Genomic DNA, 27,944 nt, shown 5'->3' with positions numbered 1-27,944 from the left:
GATATATAGTATATGGATTTATTGTATAATTTATAATCATGTTTCAAATAATTTGTACAACTTGTTTATATAATGGGAATGTGTATTCTGATTTGAGAGAATACAATAAAAACATTTTTTTTTAAAGTACCGTACTGATCCAGGCAAGGTAAAGGCGGGAGCGTGCGCCGCGCGCAAGCGCTAGGCCAGGCGAGGCGCGGGTACGTATTCGTTATTGCATTGAACAGCTTCGCTGCTGCTTGAAGTCACGTCAAGTTGAAGCGTAACTTGGAAGCCGACTTGTGTCTGTCGAATCTGCGCCCTTATGAACACATGATGAAACGTGTAAGCAACGACCAGATCCAGTGTGCAGTTCTTCAACATCTGAAAAGAAGGCAATATATTGTAAGTTCAAGATAAATAATTATTATTGTTGGTAGCTCGTCTAATTTGATCTGAATCGAAAACCATATTGTAGTCCCACATATTGATTTTCATGTCCATGTACAGTAAAACCCCCAAACTTCCAAAGCCAAACATCGGACCGTTCTTAGCCAGGCGGCTTCTAGAGAGTAAAAATCATTTAGGCCTACTAACGTAAGGTCACTCTCATACGAAGCCAGGCCTTCTATCCCATAGACCCACACAATGGAACTGGAAGCCAAAACCTGAAACTTTCACCCCCGAGATTTCTACTTTCCTTCTAAAAGATCTAGGCCTAGCTCTAAATCATGTAGGGCCTACATGATTTTGGGATAAAACTTCATTTCCGACATTTCTACGCTCTCGTTGTTATTTTTAAAACAAGAATTCATCAAAAAACGCGACGCTCGCGTCCGTAACGGGGAAGTACAATAAGAAACACGATGGCGGCGTAAACATCGGGCAAGTCTCTTCCGTCTTTTCACAATATTTTTTCATTTTTTTGAATTTGATGAATTCTTGTTTTAAAAATAACAACGAGAGCGTAGAAATGTCGGAAATGAAGTTTTATCCCATGTACATGATTTAGAGCTAGATCTTTTAGAAGGAAAGTAGAAATCTCGGGGGTGAAAGTTTCAGGTTTTGGCTTCCATTGTGTGGGTCTTGTATGGGATAGAAGGCCTGGCTTCGACTTCGTATGAGAGTGACCTTACGTTAGTAAATGATTTTTACTCTCTAGAAGCCGCCTGGCTAACCGTTCTAACGTTATCCTTGAACTTTGAAGACTCCATGATGATGATATTTTTTAATATTTTGACATGATATACCTCTACATCATGGAGCCTTGAACCACCTCCCATATGTGCATAAGCGAGACCTCCACACCCGGATGGATTTCCCTAGGAAATCCATATAGGGTGAAATCAGTTTATATAAGTGTGAATTTTATTGATATTTGAACCTTCAAACGCCTAATGGGTATGAAGGGACACAAATTATTTCACTATGAATGGCAAAAATGAGAGGTTCTTACCAGACCGATCTGGTGTAGATCCCTCGACCCGTTTGTCAACAAAGCAAATACAATAGGTCTGACCCTATAAAATACAATAGGTCTGACATGCTTAAGCTTGAACCGCTTCGTTATGACGTACCTTCGATTAGCGATGTTACAAAATGCCGTTTTGAAGAACAATTTATAAATAAAAATTATTATTTAACAAATACTAAAATTTAATACGTGCTTATAAATAATTATTATAATAATGATAATTATTCATAATCACGTATTAAATTTTAGTTTTCCAAAACTACGGCAAAGCGAAGAGATGTCTAAATGAGATTTCGACAATGACCTCGAGATCAAACCAAAATACAGCCGTTCCTGATCACGATATTCAGAAAATTTGAACTTAAAATGTGATATAGAGAATTGCTGGTGGGGAAATTCTCTTGAAGTCGGCTGGTGCGAAATTGCATTAGTGCCCATTTTTTTTAAACAAGAAAAGTGAATCTGACTCAGACCCCACCAATGTGAAGGAGAAAAGGTCAGGGGGTTTTGCTGGTTGGCGGTAGTCTGTTGTGATCTCAACAGTACATTGTATGCGGATCGATGACTGCATGCTTTGGACACACTGCCATTATAATAATCCATTATCACTGATTTAAAATGTGATTTTTTTTCTTCCTTGGCTAAAAAAAAAAAATGTGAAAATGGTGATTTATAACATCAATACTATTTTCAATTTTTTTCTTCACTTTTTTCAATTTTAATTTTCAATTTCATGGAGGATCACTCCTATTCGTTGGCTGCATGGCTGCTTGTCACATGAATTTGGGATTTATTCAATTAAATTTCTGATGATGCTTGAAAATGATTCTTTTTGACTTCTAAAAGTTGGGCCACTATTATTACTATGTGATGTGATGGCCCTCAGTGTGTAACATGTAGAATGGTACAGAAATGGGGAAATGCCTCAATTAGATGGAAATGGTATAGAGATACCAAGTTAATTGTTGATTTTTTTAGTTGAAGAATTTGCTTGTATTTACAGGATATCAACAGCGAGAGTGTGAATCGCAAGAACCTCAAACTGACAGATTCATTGCGAGAGATGGCTTCTCAGTCATCAAGGAGGAAAGAGATGGGAGCAATCAACTCTGTCTCGTGCAATTCATGGTGAGAAGCTCCATCATCTTTTTAACTGATGTTACTAAGTTCTAGTTTCTGGCGGGTGTCACAAAGAGTTAAAATTGACTTTAATACAGTCATGCTCAGTGCCAATGTGCACATGAGATGATAAACACAAATCTTATTAATACATATAGTACTTTGCATGTGTCCCCTAAATATGCAATTTTTAAACCATACACACAGGCATACACACCCCCACCCCAACCCCCCCTCCTGTATTGAACAAAGCAAGATGTCAGAGTCTGAGAGAACAATTGACTACCTTTTGAAAACTAGATTAAATTCCCAATCTTAGTATGAAATGAAAAAAAAATCAGCAAAGATGATACTTGCAAACCTTACTTTTAAATCTGAAATTCAAGTTTTATATCATAAATATTTAATTTAATTTGTCAATTACCCCCCAAAATACTGTACATCTTATTTTATCAAAGAATCTATTTGGAGAAATCATATACAACTAAATGTATCTACTTTTTTCATTCAGTGTGATTTGATATCAAATTAAACCTTGACTTATCCCTGAAGTAAACGAGAACAGCATTGATTTAGGCTGTTGAATTATTATTTTTTTAAATTCCATTCCAACAGTGATCAAGAAGGTGATGTCTTTGAGCAGCAGTTTGCCAGATTTAGGCTCTTCATCGAGAGTTCCGTAGACGAGTATAAGGTAATACTTAGAATGTAATTGTGATCTGCCACCCCAATACTAACAATGAGTCTCCCAAAATGAATTATGAGACTTTAATTGCTCTTTAAATAGCACATTTTAAGCTTTGAAATGATATATAAATTGTCAAAATTGATCTACAATAACCCACACAGGTATTTGAATGAATGTAGAAGAACTTTGGTTACAATATCAAAGAATAAGGAGAAAACAAGGTGTGAATTTGGGGGTTCAGTCAAGCATGAGATGCGCGCACTGTACAATGTCGGTGAAACTTCCATGCAGTCCGGAAGAAAAGGCGTCAAAGAAACTTGTCTCGTCTTGATATGTATCTTTACATTTTCAAATTTTTACTTCATGAAGGATACCATTGTTTATTTGAATTCATTGTACACTGTGCAAGACGTGTCCATCAAAGATTATTCACAGTTTAATATTTGATTAGTAGCAAAACTATTTAGTATCATGTCATTACTGGTAACTTTTTCCTGATCTTACAGAGATATCTTTATGTGTGGAATATAAAGCAGAAATCCCTGAGAATATGTACAAATAGTTCAAAAGGAGATGAATATTAGACCCTGTTACACCGGATTTCCCAAGTAGTCTCAAGGCGCCCCAAGACCAGTCTCGGGCAGGTTTCTAATCCAGTGTAAACGCACAAACCTACCCGAGATCCCTACTGAGCAAACCTATCTCAGACCACCTCGGGATGTGTTCCGAGACCGGTCTCGGGGCGCCTGAGACTGCTTTGGATTTGGTGTAAACGCAAACCTGCCCAAGACTGGTGCGCTAAACTTGGAACGATTATCCACACAACAAACACAGCGTGTGCTTGTCATCCTGCCAAACCTATCTCCGACAGCTTTGGTAATTTGGTTTAAATGCACAGAAAGCTGTCTCGGGGCGCCCCAAGACTCGTTACGATTCTCTGGTGTAATAGGGGGTCAAAAAGTTTGGTCAACTTTTTTAAAATCAGTCTCGGGGCACCCCAAGACTGGTCTCGGGTAGGAAATCGGGTGTAACAGGGGTCTCATTTTTTCATATTCTGAGATTTTGATTGAATGTTTGTTGAATTGTAGTCACATTTTCTTTTATTACACAGTTTGACCTCTTGCGCTTGCTGTACCCAACATTTGCTCATATTTATTTGCAAATGATCTCTGATGGACATAGAGTAAATGGTAAGATATATATTTTTTTATTGATTGTTAATACCCCCAATATCCAATGTAGGGAAGAAAAGAAGTAAATGTGCAATCGATTATGATGATGAAGAGCAGCACAGTGCCAGCAGAGCCCGGCTCCCAAAATATATGAAATATGAAAAAAAATTATGATTAATACACAGTTCATGTAAAGTGCATATCACATTATGATATAAGTTCAATCCCATGCTTTTACAGAAGAAGTGGATGTTATTACCCTTGCTTTTAGCATCGCAGCCTTACAGTACACCAGCATTCCAAGCATATGATTCATGCCTGGTGGGTGTTTCATAAAGCTGTTCGTAAGTTAAGAGCGACTTTAAGAACGACTGGTGATCCTTTCTTATGCGCTCAATAATCATCACCATATAATGGTGAACATCATTTACCACAAGAAAGGATCACCAGTCGTTCTTAAATTCGCTCTTAACTTATGAACAGCTTTATGAAACAGGCCCCTGGTCCCCATTTACCTCACCTGGGTTGAGTGTTGCCAGTGTGGATATGCAGTACAATGTTTACCAAAGTTGCTAGAAAGAAGAGGTCCTTAGTTCAGATTTGTAGGCATTGAGGTTGTCACAATTGCAAAGTTTGGATTTTGTATGAAACGAATATCAAATGGGAAACTCTCTATAGAGAGCAATTTCAGGTTTTTCTGTGAGGCTCCAGAGTTTTGTGCGGAAGAAACATTAACTGATTTCCTTGTAATAAGACCTTGTCACCTTCTTTAGCTCAGTCGGTAGAGCGGGGGATTCGTATTCCGGTGACCCGGGTTCGATTCCCACTTGGTGCGCTAGTGCCCTTTGGTAAGGCATTAATCCTCAGTACCAGGTCCTTCGGAGAGGACCTTAAGCCGTCGGTCCTCTGGTCGCTTGCTTACAAGCATTCATGCTTTCTTAGCAATCAGGTAAAAAATCACCAACCAACCAACCAAAATCCATGTATGATCTTGCTCTTCATATCTGTCTTATTATCATTGTCCCTGGTTGGTTGATTACAGGCTTAACATTAATTATCATGTGATAGTTTCAATATAGTTAATGAAATAGAGTTCTTGAATTGGTTGATTTTCAAATTGTTTGGTGACACTGAATTTCATATTTATTTGTTATATTTTCTTTATTTCATTGGTCTGCCGGTCTTCACTGAAAAGTCACCGGCAAGCATTGGTAAAAAAATGAACAGCCCTGTTATGACTTGGGTCTAGTTTATAGGCCAATATTGCATTTACCTACAATTCATGCGAGATTGCTCCCAACTCATGGAATATTTCTGGTATTCTTTTCTAAGATCTCCAAGTAACATGAATAAATGTATTTTTTTCTTCTGGCAGCCCACAACCTGTATACAAAACACAAAGGATGTTTACAATATCAAGATAGCCAAGATACTAAGGAGTTGATGGAGAGATTAAGCAGTGTTCAGTATAGTATAGATCCATTGACTGATCCTTTCCTTGCTGCATTTAGGTATGTATAATAAACAACATTGGTTAAAACTATTGTTTGTTTTAACGGGTTTCTATATTAATCATGAATGAGATATTCTGAACATTAATATTATATTGGATGGCTCAGAATGGAATACCAGAGTTTGGGCAAATATCCACGAATCGCAGATGAGTTGAATATTGTCCCGAACGAGTGGAATATTTTTGGTATTCCACGTTATAAAGCCTTCCAATATAATTATTATCATCTATCCCACCCCCCCCCCCCAAAAAAAGAGGGAGAAATCACATAAATAAGGCATCATCACTTCATAAGATCAAATTTGCGACTTGAATGTAGTTCATTATGACGTCATTGAGTGTTGTGCTCTTATGCTGCGCATTGCATTGTTTTCATTGTACGTGTGGTATATTTCACGCATTCGCGCATGCGCACTTTACTGTTGAATATGCTCTCATATTCAATAAGAAGTTTTGTACAGGAGCCTATGGGATATTCGTCGGATTTCGGTCCTTTTTAGGGATACGCTCTGATACTGCATGGGCAATTGATGCAGAACAAAATATGCGTTTTTAATGCATCGTAAAACACTCTGTATAGATGATAATGTCTTTTATCTTATCTCATCTTACAGGGTAATCATATAAGTATTTACAATGGCTCGAGGGTTATTACATCTCATGATGCTCCTGGTCGCTGGAAAAAAAAGATTTTTCGATAATTAGGAAATATTCACTAATTATTATTTATTTATTTCTTTCTTTTTGCTTGTTTGCTTTTTTTGGGGGGGAGCAGCTTGTGCTTTTTATTTTTTGAAAATTACTTTTAATGATGATAACATTGCATTTTTAAAGCGCTTGATATCAAGATCTCTAAGTGCTTTACATTAATTAATAGACTTATTGAATTATGATAATTTTACATTCTACATTATTATGTTAACAATAAATATACATTACATGACATATCATTACAAGGTATAATACTATTGAATTAAACTACACTACATTATTAAACTACATCAAATACAACAATGAAAAATGAAAAAAAGTTTATAACCTTTTTAAAATGCTGATGAGAAACAAATTGATGATGATGAATAGCATTTGTATAGCGCCATTTATCTGTCAAAAATATTAAAAGGCTCCCCAATATGTCACACATTATACATAAGGGTGCTGGAAAAGGTTAGTCTTTGGTTCAGATTTGAAGGTTTCAGTGTTGTCACAGTCAGGACGTTGGATTGGTAAAGAAGTCAAAAGCCGAGGAGCAACTGACGAAAAATTCTTCACAATTCAAGCCCCCTTCAAAAAAATTATCAGGGCTTTTATTAAGGGCTACCATGTTTTGAAGTACAATTTTAACACGTTTAGATTTTCTTTAACATAATCTGTACGTGTTAAGAAATAAAAATCAATCACAGAAGCATAGCTTATGAATATTTATTTTGTGCAATCCTGTAATTACACCATAAATTACTATATGTGCAGTGCATTTAATATTCTTTTAAAATAAGAAATGCTTCTAGTGGTTAAATTGCCGATGTCAGGTGTGTTTTGGTTGGTAATGTCTTTAAAAAGGCGTGTTAGAGATATGAAAGGGGCGGTCCTTACAGAAATGAAATCGCATTAAGAAGCTTTTCAGAATATTGATTAACAATGATTTAACATCGTTCTATCTCAGTGAAATAATGTAAATGATAAGAACAAAGATGAGAATGTTTTCAGAATACCAACCTGGATGTTCTATTCAAATTTGCTCTACTTTCAATTGGTGTCTTTTACATGAAAATGCTTTGTTTAGTATTCATAATGGATATCTTTGCATTGAATATTTCATTTTTATTTGACTCCATATATCTTCCACTTCTGGTATCGTATGTGGTCAAGCCCTAGTCCAATGACTGGAGTAAACCATGCAGCAGAGTATTATTGTTTTGTTCTTATTTTTCATAACAGAGATAATAAATGTGTGGTTGAGATTGGAGATGACGCCGTCCAGTACCTGCTACGCTTCCTCCAGAGTCGAGATAATTCTGTTCTACTCAGTATCATCAACTTGCACGTTGATATCAAAGGTATGTTGTAGGGGTAGACAGCCGATCTGGGTTGGGTTGGTGGGATGGCCTGTTTGAGAGTCTCTGTCCCCCAGTTTGCGAAGAAAAATGTCAAGAAATGGCCCCACCTGGTTTAATATGGGACAGCCATATCTTATTACGCACCAGTTGGACTGGAAGGATACCTTTCAACATTTAGAAATGCAAAATCTGGACAATCGATCTGACTGGGGCACCAGGGGGCTGACTAAGCCCTTAGGGGCAGAGTCCCATGTGGGGGTCAAGGAGGCAGTGCCCCCTGAATTCCTGTAAGTTAGTAACTTTAACCCTAAAAGGACTGGGCTATTTGAGATGTATTTAGGACTGGGCATGAATGGGTTTATGGTGATTTTTCCCACATTTTTCTTTCTCACATGAAATTTCAGAGAATGGTTTTGATTTTTTGGCCATTTTTGAAAGTTGAAAATCAGGACGATCCTGATAAAATAAGGACAGTAGGCAGGTCTATTGAGCCAAATATTGAGAAACCAAACACAGAATGATTCTATCAAAAGTGAATAGAGCAGTATTCCTTGATATTGTATTAAAGGGACATTGATATGAAGTTTTCTTGAGTATGAATAGATAATTCAGCCACGCTGAAAGTGAAGTGTACTGTAACATAATATTTGTTAGGAACCTTCAACCACTTTCCGGAAGCCATGCCTCAAAGGTACCAGTAGAGAACTAGCCTTTGCTCTCAAGTTAGTAATTTGTGTTGCATTATTTATACTGAATGTCTGAATACTCCAAGGAATTGTTTGTCTGAAAGATCCAAATTGCCTGTATCAAGATTTTTGTTAGTCCAAAAATGAAAAATTAATATAGGTTTCTCTATCCAAACGTGGGGATTATTCCGAAGGGCTAGTTAGTCAGAAAAGAAAATAGTATTCAATATTTCAAAGTTCAATAGTCTTATTTTTTATGAAATGAAATTCGTAAGGAAAACCATAATCTTATTTCGTTTTGGAATTAACAAACCTTTAGATTAGCAAGCATTTGGACTCTTCAACCCAACCTTTGGAATATAGGCAAATATGGCCAATAGGGAAAAGATTTGAAGAAAATCCCATACAGTGTTGTGTAAAGACTTGGTACATGAAAGACATTCTGTGTAGCTGTCATAAGTCAATGCATTGCAAATTGCCATTTGATACTTGATAGATAATTACCTGTTGAGAGCCATCATTTATTTTAAACTATGATACAACTATTTTGTACACAGTGCGATATTCGGTACCCACAACCTTGCAAGAAGGGGGTGAGGAGTTTTCACAGGCATCCTCTTCATCATCATCATCACTGTCCTCCGCCTCAAAACAAACCTCGGAGGAACCTAAGAAGGAAGATAATAAGAGAGAAGTGGAGAGAGAGGCTTTTCTTTCTGAGTTGCGAGCGACCATTGATAAAGTCCAGAGAGGACCGCCATCTGTTCCTTCCATCATCTTGTACAGTGTTCTCAATGCATATCAAGGGTAAAAAATCTGTTTCTGTTTTTTTTTGGGGGAACTCTAGTAGAAACTCGGTAAGACAGCTTTTTGCTGGTATAACTAATTACCATGGAAACATTTTTTACGTCTAAGTTAATCAGGCAAAATGGCTGACCTTATAGATGATAGGAATTGCTCTCGGGTCTTTTTATCAAAGTGGAGACAATGGCAGAGTGGGGATTCAAATTCACAACCTGACGATTATGAGTCTGATACTCTAACCACCAGACCCACAGGACTATGGGCTCTTTTGGCTCTGTCTGTATTCTACTTCCTTCTACATCATAAGGGCTCCATTTCAGACTAAGGGGGTGTTTCAACAAGAAAATGTATGCAATTAATTGCAAATTTCAGTGCAAATCTACGACTGATAGAACCCAGTTTAGAATCAATTTATAGATGTTGATACAGGAGGCATACCAGCGATCAATTGCAGATTTTTAATGAACTGCAAGACTTGTGATTGATATTGGAACCCGAAATAATAATAATAATAGCAGCATATTTACCCAGGGTAACCACTTCAGTTCCGAAAACTCCCAGCGGGCCCTATTATTACCCGTCTAAGCTAGTCTACCGATTCAGGTGCAAACAGCTTTTTGAGGAATTATTTCCTGCTGGTACCCATTTACCTCACCTGGGTTGAGTGCAGCACAGTGTGGATAAATTTCTTGCTGAAGGAAAACACACCACGGCTAGGATTCGAACCCATGACCCTCTGTTTGAAACCACTAGACCACGACGCACCCACGAAATTGACTTGCAATTGATTGCAAGTTTCTTGCAACACTCCATTAGTCCATTTCATAAAGACTTATGAAATGACTTATCACCATTATAGTAACTACTGTGGAAATGGCTCGTCAGCCGGTGACACGATATTTGCTCCTGCGACAATTGATCGGGGCTTAATTTCGTCTAAGATGTAGGTTTAGGGTTTATGTTAGCTTTAGGGTAGGGTTTAATGTTAAACCCAGGGTTGAAGTTGGCCATTCCGTTAGTGTGTGGAATTTAGAGCAGAGCAATTTTCACTGGGCAAATGTCATGGAACCCGTCAGCCAGTTATGGTAGTAATAATTGTGGCATAGGTAACAGGCCTTACTTATGCCTTATGCCAATGGTATCATCAATATTTTTGAAAGGTTTACATAATTGAACCATCTATATTTGATCTGAGTTTGGTGGACACCGCCCACCCATTTATTGTTTTTAATGACATGATTTTCAATTCAACATAATTTCAGGCCTTATTTGAGCAATACTAGTGAACAGGTTTGGCTCTGTTTTACCCACAGGTTGAGTTGTGTGAGTTTCTCGGATGATTCTCAGATGTTAGCTGGTGGCTTTGAGGATTCTGCAGTCAGATTGTGGAGTCTTACTCCGAAGAAACTCAAAACGCAATCCCACGATGCTGACGTCAGTCGCGTACGTTTCGCCGGTGATAGTCTCCATAGCAACATCATAGAAGATAGGTAAATGCACGCAATTATCAATTAAATCACCTTATGAGGTCAATGTTCAAATCATTTTTTAGGAATTTTGTAATTCTGTTCCTGAGTTTCATGATTTTTTTTCTGTTGTCTGTATCACAGGAAAATAGGACTCTAATTGAAGTTGTTTCAAACCTCAAGTTTCTCTATAGGCAATGAGGACTCTCATTGACTTCACATGTGTATTTTTATGACTAGGATTTTAATGACCGTAGCACCAGCTCTCCTTCGCCTCCTTCATTTCATGTAGATCAGCACAAATTGAATAGCATCTTAATTTTACACTTGCCTTGCTTCTGCTTAGCTCTCTTTTCAAGAATCTTTAACAAACCATTATTGGGTTCCTAATTAGGCTAGTCTTGGCTTTCAATAATGATGCTGAATATTTCTTATTCTTCATCAATCAAATAACAATATACTTTGAATCCATTCCATTTCCTTGGTACTTTACACAGTACCTTTCTTATTGATTGTAATTATCAATTGGTGAACTATTGCTCCGAATCATCAATCTTTGTTTACAAGCAGGAAGCTGTGTGGTAAGCTTACTTTCATTGATTGGCCGTTTCATCATGAATACTTTTCTGACGATTTAATGTATTATATTTGTAGAACCTAAGTTCCTCTACCCTTTATATACTGGTATCTATTGATATTTTTATGCTAACAGGACCATGCTGAAAAACAGTTAAAGGGAAATGAAACCTTTGGAACAAGTGGGCTTGTGTGAAAACAGATAAATCTAAGAATAAGATAGTATTGAGAAAGTTATGAGCATTTGAATATTGCAATCACCAATGCTATGGAGATCCTCCTATTAGCAATGCGACATAGATGGGTGATGTCAAATGTGAACAACTTTTCCTTTGATGGACTATAAAATACCCTCAAAATGTCTTTTTTCGCTTTTTCTTCTGGTGATACCAACTCTGTATCCATAATGTATTCTTTGAAAATCTGTATTACATGCCCTCCTAAAGAAAGAATATATGATCTACTGATACAGATGTGATAAAACAGGCAGTTGAAGTGAAATATATACAAAAGTAATGGGAAAGTTGTTTACATGTGACATCACACATCTTTGTCACATTGCCAATGGGAGGATCTACACTGCACTAATGATCTAAACTTAAAATGCTCATAACTTTCTTATTATAATTCAATTATTCTCAAACTTTCTTTGATCCGTTTCTTCTCGATTCTTCTGTTTTCGCACAAGCTTTCTCGTTCCAAAGGTTTCATTTTCCTTTAATCTGAACATGTCATCCTTTATAAAGATATTTTAATAAATGAATAATATTACAATGTTTTTTTCCTGTCTAGTCTTGGATCAGAATGTAAGTTACTACGAGGTCACAGTGATACTGTTTACAGTAGCTGTTTCATACCAGAGACACCTCTTCTCTTATCGGCATCAGGAGATGCTACAGGTAAATAAAGCCATTAATCAGCCATTTTTTCTTCTCTGACCTCATATTTAAGCGTTGAGGCATTATCAAGGGCTTCAGTTTTAGGTGTGTGAGCATGATTGCGCACTTCTGCATGCCTGAAAGTGAATTGCATTCTTCAAAACAAAATATATCAAATATGTCAAAAGGAAATATGTTCAAAGGAAATTGTCAAATCAGATTTGGTAGAATTTTTTTTGGCTGAGTTTAATGAGGGACGTCGTGTATTGAGAAGGTTCTAGAAATTTTTGTCTCACCTGCATAGCAGAGCGAGACTGTAGGTGCTGCTTTTCAGACAACGGTGGCGACAATTGTATTTATTGTTTATATAAGGGGAAGTCCAACATTGAGTCAAATTAGTTCTGATAAAAGCTGAATAATGAGTGTAACATGTTAAAAGCTTTGACAAAACTTCATCAAAGAATAGTAGTTATAGATTTCAGTGCCTCTACCCATTATTAAAATATAAACTATTTCATGTCTGAATTTTTGGGAATGATATATCAGCTCTCAAATAATGAAAATGAAATATATCATATTTTTTCTATACTCCCTGTATTTTTTTTTTTCCAGTGAGAGCATGGAGTATGAGCACCTTTTCCAACGTAGCCAGGTATAGAGGACACAAGTACCCTATCTGGGACCTTGATGTTAGCCCGCTTGGGGTCTATTTCTGTACTGCCTCCAAGGACCAGACGGCCAGACTCTGGACCCCAGAGAGGACCTATCCTGTTAGGGTACTCTCTGGTCATCTCATGGATGTAGATGTAAGAAATCATTTCAAACTGTGAGAGTTGATGTCTCAATAGATCATCTATCAACATCAATGTCTACATGTGGGACTTGAAAGCCATGTTCTAGCAAAACAAATAAAATTACCAATCTTATAGACTCAAAAAAATACATTCTATGCCAATGGATAACCCTGGAATAAGTTATTGAATCATTGATTTTGGACTTATTTCCATTTTTTTTTGGGGGGGGTCCTTTTCTTGACTTAAAAAAAATTGCATCACATTCAAGATAGAGTCATAAGGAAGTAAGTGTAAAGCAAAAGTTCATTGACTTTGCATTATGACTCCATCATGAATCTTGACTGAAGCTGACATATTTGTCTCCTGCAATTTTACTTTGTTTATAGTTTTTGTATTGGTATTCATGTTTCTATGAATTAAATGTACTAGCAAAAGTTAAATAGACATATTTTGCAACAAAATATAAATATTTTTTTGTTCTCTTAGTGTGTCAAGTTCCATCCTAACTGCAAGTACGTTGCGACAGGTTCTAATGACAAGACAATTCGACTGTGGGATATTACTCAAGGAAAATCTGTTCGTTTATTGACAGGACACAAGGTAGGAAGAGTGCTTGTGGAGGGTATTCTGATTCTCACGTCATAATCATAAGGTTTTTGTCTCGCCTGCATAGCAGAGCGAGACTATAGGCACCGCTTTTCCGACGGCGGCGGCGGCGTCAACATCAAATCTTAACCTAAGGTTAAGTTTTTGAAAATGACATCATAACTTAGAAAGTATATGGACCTAGTTCATGAAACTTGGACATAAGGTTAATCAAGTACCACTGAATATCCTGTGCGAGTTTCAGGTCACATGACCATGGTCAATGGTCATTTAAGGTCAATGAACTTTGGCCGTGTTGGGGGTCTTTGTTAAATTACCATCCTACTTCTGAAGGTTTATGGATCTAGTTTATAAAACTTGGACATAAGAGTAATCGAGTATCACTGAACATCCTGTACGAGTTTCAGGTCACATGACCATGGTCAAAGGTCATTTAAGGTCAATGAACTTTGGCCGTGTTGGGGGTATTTGTTGAATTACCATCCTACATGTAACTCTGAGGTTTATGGATCTATTTCATAAAACTTGGGATATAAGAGTAATCAAGTATCACTAAACATCCCCTGTGAGTTTCAGGTCACAAAACCAAGGTCAGTTAAGGTCAATAAACTTAGGCCATGTTGGGGTAATTGTTGAATTGCCATCATAACTTTGAAAGTTTATGGATAGAGTGAATGAAATGTGGACATGGGTGTATTTGACAAGTCTTAAGTCACCGTTCAAATGTCATCTATGGTCAATGAACGTGGTATTATGTCATTATATGAATGGTGTTTTTGTGAGCACTGCTGCTATATTAAATTGCGTAATGCAGGCGAGACTGCCAGAGGCGTTCCACTTGTTTTTTTTTAAATCTCTTCCTGATGTAGCATCCTTTTGCGAGGCATTAATCTTCACTTGCCACTCTCCACCCAGCTGTTAAATAGTACTAGTGTTTAATGGGTACCCAGTAGAATGTGAAAGCACAGGTGATAGTATGCCATGCATTTGAGTTTGGAAGCTCCTGTTGGAATGCTCCTCAGGGAGTGGAGAAAGTGCATGCATTGTGTATGGGCAAGCCTGGGAATGAATGTGGTAATAAGATATTGGTAAAGCACTTAGATGTATTAAATTCTATATAAAAGCGGGATATTAATATTATTTCTTGTCTACCACTTCTAGGTATATTGACATGTTTACAGAAAATTGATTCCTTGCCATTAGAGGTCAAAAATTAGATGGATCTGACCCAGTTCAAAAGCAAAAACGTCATTGAACTATATGCCAAAAATTGTGTCATCACACCAGCTTTCTATGGAATCAAGGTGGATGAAGGAAGATTGAACAATTTAGCGACTCATTCATCTATGTGGATCATAGTGAGACTTAACCATTGAATTACTTTTAATTTTCTCTTTTATTTCTAGAGTTCTGTTTTGTGCATAGCTTTTGCTCCGAATGGGAAGTACCTTGCATCAGCAGGTAAGAAAAGATATTAATCAATTATTCTTGCTTTGTCACAGGGTGCTACATTAATTTGAGCATTAATAAAACCACAGCTTTCAATTAACTGTTGGTTAAAATTAATCCACATGAAGCCCCCCCCCCAAAAAAAAAAAAATAATAAAATGTTTGGTTGTACTCAAAATAAATCTACCCTACAAAAAGTTTTTAAAAATTGCATTAAAAATATTTACAGATTAGCTGCTGAAGCCTTAAAAATAATTACAATAGAGTTTTTCCAATGTTTATGACCTTTTCATGTTCATGTATTAAAAAAAAAACTCCAACTGACCAACCCCATTTTGTCAAAATTGTACAACCAAACAATTTTCTGGCCTAAATAGTGGATTTTTTCCAGAGTAACAATCATGAATTTAGCGTCCCGTTACAAAATAGCGCATTCATTATTAGACCTTTTATCAGTGTATGCACTCATTAAATCAAGCAAAGTTAATCCATGGTGTCTGCATGATTTATTTTTACAAACCATAACTTCAAAACCATCTTTGTGAAAGTGGTCCATATTTTGTAGTGAAAGAAATAATTAAGTGACTGTAATTCAAACATAAGATGATGTCATGGTAATACCACAGAATTTCTGGTGATTTGTCTGTAACAGGTGAAGATCGTAGGGTTCGCGTTTGGGACCTGGCGACCGGAGGTTTGATGAAAGAACTCAGGGGGCACACAGACACTGTTTATTCGTTGGCGTTCAACCCTGATAGCTCAATGCTTGCCTCGGGTAAGAACATTTCTTTTTGTTTTAACATGTTTTGGTTGCAAACCCGAGAGTGGAGGACGTTCAGCTGTTTGATTGACTTTATCTGAGCGCAAAGTTTTGATACTTATGGCAATAAATCATTTCACTTTGCATCTTGTATTGAGCCTATGCCAAGCAAGGCCGGCTTCCCCCATTACTTCTCAGTTTTCTGCCATTTTAAATTGGAGCATTTTAAACTCACTATACGACATCAAATTAATTCAAGATATGGATTATGATAGATTTTATAACAAATTTTACATTATTGGATAAGAGCATTTTTCCCAGGGAACTTATTTCATGTCTTGATATGCTTAAACATACCCTAAGTTACTGTTTATCACTTGAAATAGAGTTTTGAAGATGGAAAGGTGGTCCCAAAGTAAAGTCATGTGTCATTTTTTTTCAGAGGGGGGGGGGGGCATTACATGCAAAAATTTGGGGGTGCTTTTGCATTTTCTAAAGTGAAATTGAATGATTTCATGCATACTTTTGTTGAGTTTTTCATTAGAAAATGTAAGTTTTGAAAATCTCTGGGGGCACTGCCCCCTCGCTGCGTATGGCCATGTGCCCAATGATCATTTAGTGTTGACAATTCCATGCAAAAAAAGAAGAAGGAAAAAAAGTAAAATATCTTGTCATGATATGATAGTGAGTCTTGGTGTCCTTGTTCACTTCAGACATATGTTTGATAATCTTTTCTTGTTCTTTTGGTTGTTTTCCAGGTGGTGCAGATTGTACTATAAGATTGTGGGACATACGACAGGGTGTTAAGCATACAGTGTGAGTATATCAGAAACATTTTCAGTATTTTTTTTTTTTTGCTTTAATATCTACAGGAGTAACCAACTGAACATACATTGTGCAGGCACAGTAGGGGATAGGCTTAGGTTTTCAAATGTGATTCCAGCCATTTTTAGGCATTCTTTGTTCTCATATTTTTTAAAGGATTTTCTTTTTATTGACATTGTGCTGCATTCAGACAAGGTGAGGTAAATGGATACTTGGCAGGCTTAGTTAGTGCTGGAAGTGGCAGATCAAGCTAAAGCCAGGGTATAATAATGATCATAGTATTTGTGCTTTTATCCTCTGGAAAAGGCAGTATGTTAATCCAGTTATTATTATTATTTCATTAATATTGGTAAAAATCCTTTCAACTTTTTTATTGCAAACATTTGTTGCTTAGAAAAATTTGTATTCAGTGCTATATAATTGTTACATATTTTTATCATAGTAATTATTATCATCATCATCATCATCATCATCATCATCATCATCATTATTAGTAGTAGTAAAAGTAGCAGTAGTAGTAATAGTAGCAGTAGTAGTAGTAGTAGTAGTAGTAGTAGTAGTAGTAGTAGTAGTAGTAGTAGTAGTCATAGTATAGTAGTAGCAGTAGTAGTAGTAGTAGTACTACTACTACTACTACTACTACTACTACTACTACTACTACTACTACTACTACTACTACAAACTAGTTCCCTACAGTAGTAGCAGTAGTAGTAGTAGTAGTAGTAGTAGTAGTAGTAGTAGTAGTAGTAGTAGTAGTAGTAGTAGTAGTAGTACTACTACTACTGCAAACTAGTTCCCTACAGTAGTAGTAGTAGTAACAGTAGTAGTAGTAGTAGTAGTAGTAGTAGTAGTAGTAGTAGTAGTAGTAGTAGTAGTAGTAGTAGTAGTCATAGTATAGTAGTAGTAGTAGTAGTAGTAGTAGTACTACTACTACTACTACTACTACTTCTACTACTACTACTACTACTACAAACTAGTTCCCTACAGTAGTAGTAGTAGCAGTAGTAGTAGTAGTAGTAGTAGTAGTAGTAGTAGTAGTAGTAGTAGTAGTAGTAGTAGTAGTAGTCATAGTATAGTAGTAGTAGTAGTAGTAGTAGTAGTAGTAGTAGTAGTAGTAGTAGTAATTGTAGCAGTAGCAGTAGTAGTAGTAGTAGTAGTAGTAGTAGTAGTCATAGTATAGTAGTAGTAGTAGCAGCAGTAGTAGTAGTAGTAGTAGTAGTAGTAGTAGTAGTAGTAGTAGTAGTAGTAGTAGAAGTAGTAGTCATAGTAGTAGTAGTAGTAGTAGTAGTAATAGTAGTAATAGTAGTAGTAGTAGTAGTAATAGTAGCAGTAGTAGTAGTAGTAGTAGTAGTAGTAGTAGTAGTAGTAGTAGTAGTAGTAGTAGTAGTAGTAATAGTAGCAGTAGTAGTAGTAGTAGTAGTAGTATTAGTAGTAGCAGTATAGTAGTAGTAGTAGTAGTAGTAGTAGTAGTAGTAGTAGAAGTAGAAGTAGTAGTAGTATTAGTAGTAGTAGTAGTAGTAGCAGTAGTAGTAGTAGTAGTAGTAGTAGTAGTAGTAGTAGTAGTAGTAGTAGTTGTAGTAGTCGTAGTATAGTAGTAGTAGTAGTAGTAGTCGTAGTATAGTAGTAGTAGTAGTAGTAGCTATACACAACAATAGATATGAAATATCCAATGAAACTTAATGCTAGACATACAATGTTTCATGTGTTTGTATATTTTTTTGGCAGACCTGAGAGTGGAGGACATTCTGGAGAACAAATGACATCGATCTCTTCAAGACAGACTCACATTCACAAGCTATCCTTTTCTAAATGCAACCTCTTACTCGCAGGCGGAGGTATCGCCATGGCAACATGAAGAATAGTACTGGTCGTTTTACAGAAACAACTCCCATTAATCAACTATCAGAGTTTTAGCTAAGATTGATGTCTGGTGAGGCGGTACGATTCCGTCATCCATGGATTAGTCTTCTGACTTTGAAACAGAGGGCCGTGGGTTCGAATCCCAGCCATGGCCATTTATCCACATTGTGCTGCACTCAACCCAGGTGAGGTGAATGGGTACCCGGTAGGAAGAAATTCCTTAAATGCTGGAGCGCCTAGGTAGCCTAGCTATAGCTGGGGTAATAATATCCAAGTCCTTTGGAAGCGCATAGAGACGTTATTCATAATGAATTGTGTGCTATACAAGAACTGACTATTATTATTTTCTAATTTTGGGCCTGTGTCAGAACGATCTTTAAAGCCATTTCACAAAATTATCCCTATGATGGAGAGCATAAAGTTTTAAAGTTATGTGGCCCAGTTGTCAAATGTTCTCTTAACACTTGTATATTGTTACTTGAAATATGACTGCACATCAGTATTCAATGAGAAATTCATGAAAGAATTTAGTATTTTTCTTCATTTCTTCAGCCTTGGTTGGTAATATGAGATTATTAGACCGGGGCCCCGTCTTACAAAGAGTTACGATTGATCCAATCAATCGTAACTCTATGGAAATCCATCAGTGTCATAATTTTTAAAACAGGAAATTTGCAAAATGTCCTTTGTAAACAAAGGAGAACACATCAAATTGTCAAGTCAATGAATTTAAGAATATACATCATATCTAGCAAAAAATTTTTGAACAAACATGCATTTCATATATTGACTTTGCTGGCTTTCCATACTTGCGATTGATCGGATCAATCACAACTCTTTGTAAGACGGGCCCGGGGGTGTTTTACAAAGAGTTAAGTATGACTTAGAGTCATACTTAAATGCCAAAACACACATGTTATGTAACATGTAACCTTTATTGGTAGATATAATACTACTAATAATGATAATAATACTTAATATTCATAAGGCGCTTACTACTGGTGTTTCTAAGCGCACTGTGTTCTGTGGGATTACCGGTAAAAGAAAAGAAAGAAAAAAAATTTTGCAGGGGAAAATGACATAGCTAATGTAAATATACTAATAATGAAAAATCAAAACTGGTGTGCACCTCCAATTGATCGACCCACAACTGTGAATCATCTATTAAACAGGTAGGGTTTGAGTAGGGTTTTGAACTGATTCACAGACTTGGCGTTATGAATGTTAAGATGGTAGCTTATTCCAAAGGGAAGGGGCAATGGAAGAAAAAGATATGTGGTAGTACATACCCCATGCGCATGATCTGACCAATGCGGTGATGCGTGATATACCGCACACGACTGAAATATAAGTGCGACTCTGTTAACTTCACACTTAATTCTTTGTGAAACACCCCCAATCGGTATTCAGTTGAAACTCATACCATAAATTTCAATCAAATCTCTGAAATTAATTGTTTTCGTGGCTGTGTTACGCATTCACTGTGTGCACAATTTTATTAAAGGAAAATGAAACCTTTGGAACAAGATAGCCTGTGTGAAAACAGATACATCAAAGAAACATATCAACGGAAGTAAAAAATTTGACAAATAATGAGAAAGTTTTGAGCATTTTAATATTGTGATCACTAATGCTATGGCAATGCGACAAAGATGGGCGATGTCACTTGTGAACAACTCCCATTACTTTTGTTATTTCACTTAATCTGCCTCTTTTATCACATCTATCAGTAGATCATGTTTTCTTTATATAGAAGGGCATGTATTACAGATTTTCAAAGAAAAAACATTATGGTTCAAGAGTTTGTATCACCATATGAAAGAGCGAAAAGAGACATTTTGGGGGTATTTTATAGTCCATCAAAGGGAAAGTTGTTCACTTGTGACATCACACATATTTGTCGTATCGCCATTGGGAGGATCTCCATACCACTAGTGATCACAATATTCAAATGCTTATAACTTTCTCATTATTTGTCCGATTTTTCTCAAACTTTCTTTGTTTTTATTCTTTGATTTTCTGTTTCCACACAAGCCCACTTGTTCCAAAGGTTTCATGCCCCTTTAACACACATAATTTGCGATACAAGAGACTGTGCAATATTTTCAATACATGATATCAAAATTAAGTAACTTGCTGAAGGCTGAAAATAATACTAAGTCAAGCAAAATACAGACTCAATGAGTTGAATCTTCGTATTCCTTGTAATCATGGTGGTGCATGGGAAATTTGCATGTTTCAATTTTAGTACGAAATTATGATAGAGGTGACTTGTTAGTCAATGATACAATGATTTCTCCCTCTCTCTCTAAACACACCTCCCACTAGCTGGATTTGGTGCATGAGTTTATTTTAGGAGGTTATGTAGACCCTGAAATTTAAACATTAAGTTTTATATGTGCTAGTCTTGTGTGAAGACCCACTTGTTGATCAAAGTTTCAATCAGGGTCTGTGCCTGCAAACTATACTCACAGGCCCATATTCTTAAGTCAGGTTTAATTTAGACCATGGTCTAACTCTGTGCTAAAGTTATGGGAAGCCAAAAGTGTCAAAATTTTTATTAAGTTGCATGTTTCTTATGTTTACTGTGCTCTTTCCTGATTCATCGATGGTGAAGACAATCATCTATTTATACTTCCTAGACAATTATGTATGATTTGAGAGCCAGATGAGCTGAAATATGATATCTCTATTGTTTGTGATTTGTGTAACAATTGGCTATCCATACTTAAACCACAACTTTAAACCTGAGTTTAAGTTAAACCTGACTTCAGTATACGGGCCACAGTGTATTGGCATTTGGGGATTTGCCACCCTAATAAGTCACTTTTTGTGAAAAAACATGTACATGGGGTATGGTTTTGAGCTGGAAAGTTTGTAAGCATGCATACCCCTCCCCCCTCTCCCCTTTTGATCTTGAGTGATGACCTTTTTTATGCCTAATGTTACACATGATTTTATGAATAACTGGGTCTCTTATCAGGAAAAAAACTATGGGTATTCTTTTCCACCCAAATTACCCTTAGAAATATAGGTTTGGCTTCAAGGTTTCAGTTGTACACACCACCATCCTACCCCCCCCCCCCCCTTGTGACCACGGGAAAGACCTTAACCAGATTTGTAACATTCACTTGCAGCTGACTATACAGGTGCACACAAAATCTAGTTTGCTGCATATTCAAACAGTGGCAGTTGAATAGTACTTAAATAAAGGGGGAAAAGGGTTGGTGTATGAATTCATTCAGATTTAGAAGTGATTTTCAATCCATCACTCTTAGGGTGTGTTTATGCTTCCATTGCGAGGACAGAATCAGCATTTTCAAACGTCGATCCAAAACGCCGATCGTAAACGTGGTTCTGGGAGTGCTGTTTATGCTAACTTTTCAGAGGCGAAATCACGATCTCCAGCTGGCTTCGCATCGTAATTTTCGTTGAGCAGGAAAGCGAGGTCAAATTGGGCGCGCCCTTTTTCGAAAAAAAAAATTCCGAGTGTTGTTATGGGGAAGGTACGTCGACTGTTATATAAACATCGAACAATTTCCGATATTTTAGTCATTGTATTGAGCTTCTTGATATAGCCATATAATTTCCACCATGGTGAGGATAATAGTAAGAAAAAATAAAGAATATTAAGTACACAAAATAATAAAATATATATTTGTTTATGCTATACTGAGGCATCTGGCGATGTCTCCTCATTATAACTCATGTTCCAGGTTTTTTTTGTGTAAATCCTTCAACGTTCATCGTGATGACAAATTGGAAGAGTAATACTAGTAATAGTACTACACGTGCAAAACAAGGGAGATGAAGGTAATTCTGTGGAGGTAACATGCGACCATGGAGCAATGCGACTGTATTTGCCCGCGGATTTTCATCTCACCGGAAGCATGTACCAAATGACGTCATTTAAACACGTTTACGATCGTGGTTCTGTTTATACTTTCCCAGAAAGCCTGATTCTGGTCAAACGACGTTTACAAACGCACCTTTTTGTGATTTTACGATCGGCGTTTTGAAACAGCGTTTAAATGAAAGTAAGCATGGACGCAACTGTGTTTTGGACTAATCACGTTTGGAAACGCTGATTCTGGCCTGAAAAGTGGAAGCATAAACACGGCCTTAGATATTTTCACTACCAGATTGTGATGATCACAATTTATAGGAAACAGCTACATTAGAATTGACCAGACTTCTAATCATTCTCAGACATTTGGAACTAAATGTTAAACAATCTGAATTCAATTTTGAGGCAGATGTGAGTGCTAAAGTTTTGTTTATAGAATTCTCAATCAGAAGAACAGGCATGACTATTATATTTGTATATTACATTTGTATATATGTTTATTAATATTTGAATAAAAAATGTATACTTTAATTTTGTTGTCCTATAATTCTTCTGAGTTAGGATGGAATAAAGAGACTGATGTGTCACAGAGGTAGAGACAGAGAAATGGAAAATATAGAAAAGGAAGGAGCGGTGTGAAAGGCTTATCTGAGAGACAGACCAAAAATCGATAAATGAACAAAAGCAAATTGATAAAAAGAGAAAGGAGAGAGAAGGGAAGAGAGGTGATTGGGGGGGGGGGGGGAATGAAGAGATGAAGAGAGGGGTGTGGAATATGAAGGCGGAGAAATGAATAGGGGAGTGTTTATGGGTGTACAAGTCAAGAGGTAAAGTAGAAAGTAACATTTGAAGGGAAGGGAGGATAAAAAAAATGGACCAGGAATGCACCAAGTTGAGCCATGTAATAATGTATATGAGAGAGTAAAAGAAAAATTAACAAAGGATTTGAGAAGATTGTGTTGAGAAGATGAGGCAGAACCCCCCCCCAAAAAAAAAACAAAAAAAAAAACCTATGGCAATATATCTCTTTGTCATACAAAAATACAAAAAGGGTTGACCTCGGGGTTGATAAGTGCATGCATATTTTTGGGGTACCGTACGCTGCCCAATTCTCGCTCACCCTCACAAGCGCGATGCGCACGCTGCTTATTATGATTATCATTTTAAATTAGTCCCAAATTCCTTATTGTTTAGTATACTCGCATGATTAAGCACCCAAGAGGAGACCATTACATGAAAAAACAAAGTGTGGAAAAATAAAATCAATCCCTTCATAAATCATCGTGAAATACTGCTTTAAATGTAAAGTAACCCGATAACTGTTTGAACTTCGATCAACTGTACCGCAACTGCACCAAATTACGTTTTTTTTCAATCACTTTAAAAACTCCTAAAAACAGTGAAAAATGTTATATTCTTATATGATGAATGAAAATGTGAGAGTCGTAGGTGCGGGAGGTCCTGATATGTCGTCATGATAATTTTTTCTAGAATGAATATTTGTTGTGTGAATGAATTAGCGAGGGCATACCTTGAGATAGCAGCCTGCCCTAACTCCGCTCACCCTGATTGTGTATGATTGTGTATGATAATCATTGTAAGAGTATAGGGCCTCAACGGAATTGTCATAATTTTTCAAGTAGACTTTTCTTTAGAATCTGATTTTTTGTGTCATTTCCTCTATTTTGATGGTGCTGAACATGAATCCGCTTGTTGCCAGTTTCATAAATGCCTCCTTCCGCCGTTGCCATGGCAACTGATTAATATGTTTTAAAAAAGTTGATCCTATATATATATGGCACATTACCCTGTCAATTTAAATGGTCCAATCTATCATTCTTAAGCCTTCCAAATTCAATTTCTAGATATAGGCATATCAAGTCATCAAAGTATTTGCAAAAGATCCATTGCCATGGTAACGGCTTATCTTTCCCGCAGAAAAATACAATTGTCTTGATTGCCTGCAGAGACATGCAGGGCGCCGCTTTTTCCGACGGCGCCGCGCGGGCGGCGTCGTAAACATTGAAATCTTAAAACAGGATAAGTTTGTGAAATGTAATCATAAGTTTGAAATAGGCCTACATGTTTTTATAGCTATCATGAAACTTCGAAATAAGGGAGTCAGTGAAAATCCTATAGTGAGTTTCAGGTCATGCCACGGTCAAAGGTAATTTAAGGTCAATGACGGAACTTTGGCCAATGACGTTGGGGGCATTTATTGAATTGCCATCATAAATCAACATTATGGTGGGAAAAGATGAATGGTGGAAATGACAATGAAAATGCCAAAATCTATATAGGTTTGACCAATTCGTTTGAATTAAATATCGAAAACAACAGAGTGTTCTGCATGGATATAAGTTCATTTGAATGCATGATAATGGTATGTTGCCATGGTAACGCCTGATTACTCTACTAATTCAACTCGTGAATTTAATATGAGATGAAAATTAAGTGTAAACAATGTAGGAATGTCTGAATTTATTTCAGGTCATAATTCATAATTTTTTGCTTGTCAAATTTTCCAGCCCCTTGCCCCCCCTACTTTTTTGGGAGAGATTTCCGCCCCTGATTCAGAGAAAAAACGAGACATTTTAAGCACTTTTGTAATGATGTTTTATGTTACAAACCGAGAATGACTTGAAAACAAGACATGAATAATGAAACAAACGGGCAATGCGGGTGCGAAGCGCAGGCTGAATAGTTATTTTGTTCTAAATGAAGGGTACAGGTATTTGTCGGTCCCCCAACTCTCATTTTCGTCTTGTCTTCTTCCTTTTATTTTCCTTCCTCTTAATCTTTTTTTTTTCATTTCATTATTTTCCTATTCCGGCCTTGATTGATACCTCTTCCGTTGTCTTTTTTGCGACGCGGCCATTTTTTCTTCTTTATACTCTTTTACATTTTCCTCTCTCACTTCTCCTATGATTTCTTCTCTATCTCCCCCTCTCTCTCCCTTTAGCTGAGGGTGACGGCAAATAAAAGCCCCTCGGTCGTCAACGATTTATCATGGAGCAGGCAAATAAGCTGACGTTTACAGAAATGTTGAAAGATGATCAAAAGAGTTTGTCACTGTTCACCAGAAATATTTCGAGATTTAATTGTAATCATTGTCCCGGCCCAAAGTGTTTGGGAAAAAGTTTTACAAAAATTATCTTGCTCTATAACGAATCGTAGGGTCATCAATGCTAAAAAATGAGACTTCGATGTTTATCACTAAATACCGACGTACAAACAACTTAGAGATATAGGGATAGTTTTTTTTGTTCTGGGGTGAAGCCCCTCCCCTGGTTCCGCGGCCCCTGGCAGGCTGGCATGTCTTCTAGGCTATTATCGATCGTAATACTGGTTTTTTATGTGGCGTATTCATATTTTGATGATTACCAATATTATTTACTCAGAGTATGACATTTAGGGATAATTTAATTGGAATGATGGAAATAGATGTGTAATTAGGCCTATATGTGATAACTTATGAGCCTAATGATACATATATTTTATGGTAGGCCCAATACGCATTATCTGCATGCCTATCTGATTCATATCTATAAATCTAAATAAAATAAAGAATTTAAATGAATAAATAAGAAAAAAATCTCCCACTAATGGGCCTATATAGGCCTTTTGAACTCGGTCAGTAGTTTCCTGATTGATTTGAATAGATGAAACTTTGTCATGTTTCTGGAGATTTCCTTTTTTTAATTGTGTTTTGTTTGAAAACGGAACAGGATTTAAATTGACCAATTTATTTTGAACAAATAGAATTTTCTTGAGTGCCTTTTTCCCTCTCCTATTATTGACGGAAGTTCGAATATGAACTTAAACCAGCGAGGTGATTAAATATTTATTGTTGTTTTTCAAGATGAGCTTTTTTTAAATGAAAGTCAATATAAGGGAATCCCCAAAAAAATATTATCGGAGTTCAGGGTTCGAGGTTTATGCACATCAACATTTCACATTTTCAAAAAATCAACAATTCAATACAAACAATAATATTATACAATATAGGCCTACAAGTTTTCATAGATAAGCATAAATAAACATCGTAAAAATATGAAATGTGTACATAATATAACAATAGAAAAAAGTACTAGAATGTATTCTTGTAATTGGTTCTAAAATTATGACAAAGAAAGAAAATGAGAGATGTGGATATGAGGGAGCTAAAAGTAAAAGCAAAGCTTGTTGGTTGAAGGCTCCAAAGAATTATGCAGTGAGAGTCCCATAAAATATCAATACGACAAGAAAAAGTAAAGAGTAAACAAAAAAGTGGGATACACGAATACATATACTTGATAAATAATGAGTCAAGATAGTGTAAAAGCAACAAATTTGAATTAGAACCTGAAGGAGGATGCATATAATAATTTCTAATAAAAAAAATAATAATGGAAATCAATGGCCAATGGCATCTGGGGGCGATGAGCGCGGAAGGGACGACAAGGGGGGGGGGGGGCACTCAAGTTGGATGAGTGGCGAAAATGATTACTTTGAATGGCGAATGTGCTAAAAGAGTTTTATAGCGTTTTATTTATAAGAATGTAAATTCATCAATATTGATATTTTAAGTTAATTAAGTTAACTTAACTATATCAAGCATGTAATATTCTATTATATATATTGTTCTTTTAACATTTTTGTTCATGCTGACTCTTTTATCCGCTTCCGATTTTTTGTAAGCACCCTTATTATAGCACTGGTTAGGGTCATGGTCTTTATTGACAACAGTAATTTATTTGACCCAGTGGGTGCTCAATCTATATACTCTGTTAATGTTGTATTACATTAATTGTTCCAATTTCATATACTTTTCATTTCCGAAATAAATAAATAAATAATAATATACTCATAAACTTCATGAATGGATTAGAATCATATTCATATTATTAGACAATTGAAATCAGTTAAAAGTTTGTCGGGAAAGGTTTTTTGAAAATATGTATTTTATTTTATAAAAAATACGGAATAAAGTTTGGAGGATAAAAAAACCCCGATATATAGGCGTAGATCAGTAACAAAAAGTTTGAGGCCCTAAAAATAATTGCACTTGGCGAAAGAAACATTTTATTCAGTGTATAGTACTATAAAACTTGTAAACAATACATTTAATCACAACAAAATTACACACTTTCTCACTCAGAAGTGCAAGAAAAAAGGGTAGAAAAAAGAGTTAGACAGTATCAGGCTTTATAAACTACATGTATGAATGCGCGCGCTATATAAGCGAGCGGAGTTAGGGCAATGGTGAGCGGCGATTGGGCAGGCGCAAGGGGTGCCAAAAACGGCGAATTACGCAGCGGGGCTTCTAAGACATATAATTATTATCCTATGAAACAATTTTCCAGTATTTTCGCTTTCAGATGACATATAGAAGTAAGCATATCGTAGCTA

The 27,944-nt window shown here is 36.3% G+C and overlaps 1 protein-coding gene across 1 annotated transcript; it reads left to right on the top strand.

The window, feature by feature from the left end:
- The first annotated feature begins 133 nt into the window (after positions 1 to 133).
- On the top strand, positions 134 to 22,178 carry LOC129283682 (TAF5-like RNA polymerase II p300/CBP-associated factor-associated factor 65 kDa subunit 5L). Its single transcript, XM_064102215.1, has 15 exons — positions 134 to 384; positions 2,457 to 2,581; positions 3,188 to 3,266; positions 4,372 to 4,450; positions 5,808 to 5,943; positions 7,884 to 8,002; positions 9,246 to 9,495; positions 10,806 to 10,982; positions 12,327 to 12,433; positions 13,025 to 13,218; positions 13,693 to 13,806; positions 15,219 to 15,273; positions 15,914 to 16,036; positions 16,780 to 16,837; positions 18,572 to 22,178. Exons 1-15 carry the CDS (start codon positions 313 to 315, stop codon positions 18,699 to 18,701), a joined length of 1,818 nt encoding a protein of 605 aa, XP_063958285.1. The 5' UTR covers positions 134 to 312; the 3' UTR covers positions 18,702 to 22,178.
- The last annotated feature ends 5,766 nt before the right edge of the window (positions 22,179 to 27,944 follow it).

The sequence above is a fragment of the Lytechinus pictus genome, chromosome 1 (genome assembly GCF_037042905.1).
Source record: "Lytechinus pictus isolate F3 Inbred chromosome 1, Lp3.0, whole genome shotgun sequence".
Taxonomy (NCBI): Eukaryota; Metazoa; Echinodermata; class Echinoidea; order Temnopleuroida; family Toxopneustidae; genus Lytechinus; species Lytechinus pictus.
Note: the sequence above shows the minus strand (reverse complement) of the source record. Positions and strands in the feature narration are given on the sequence as shown.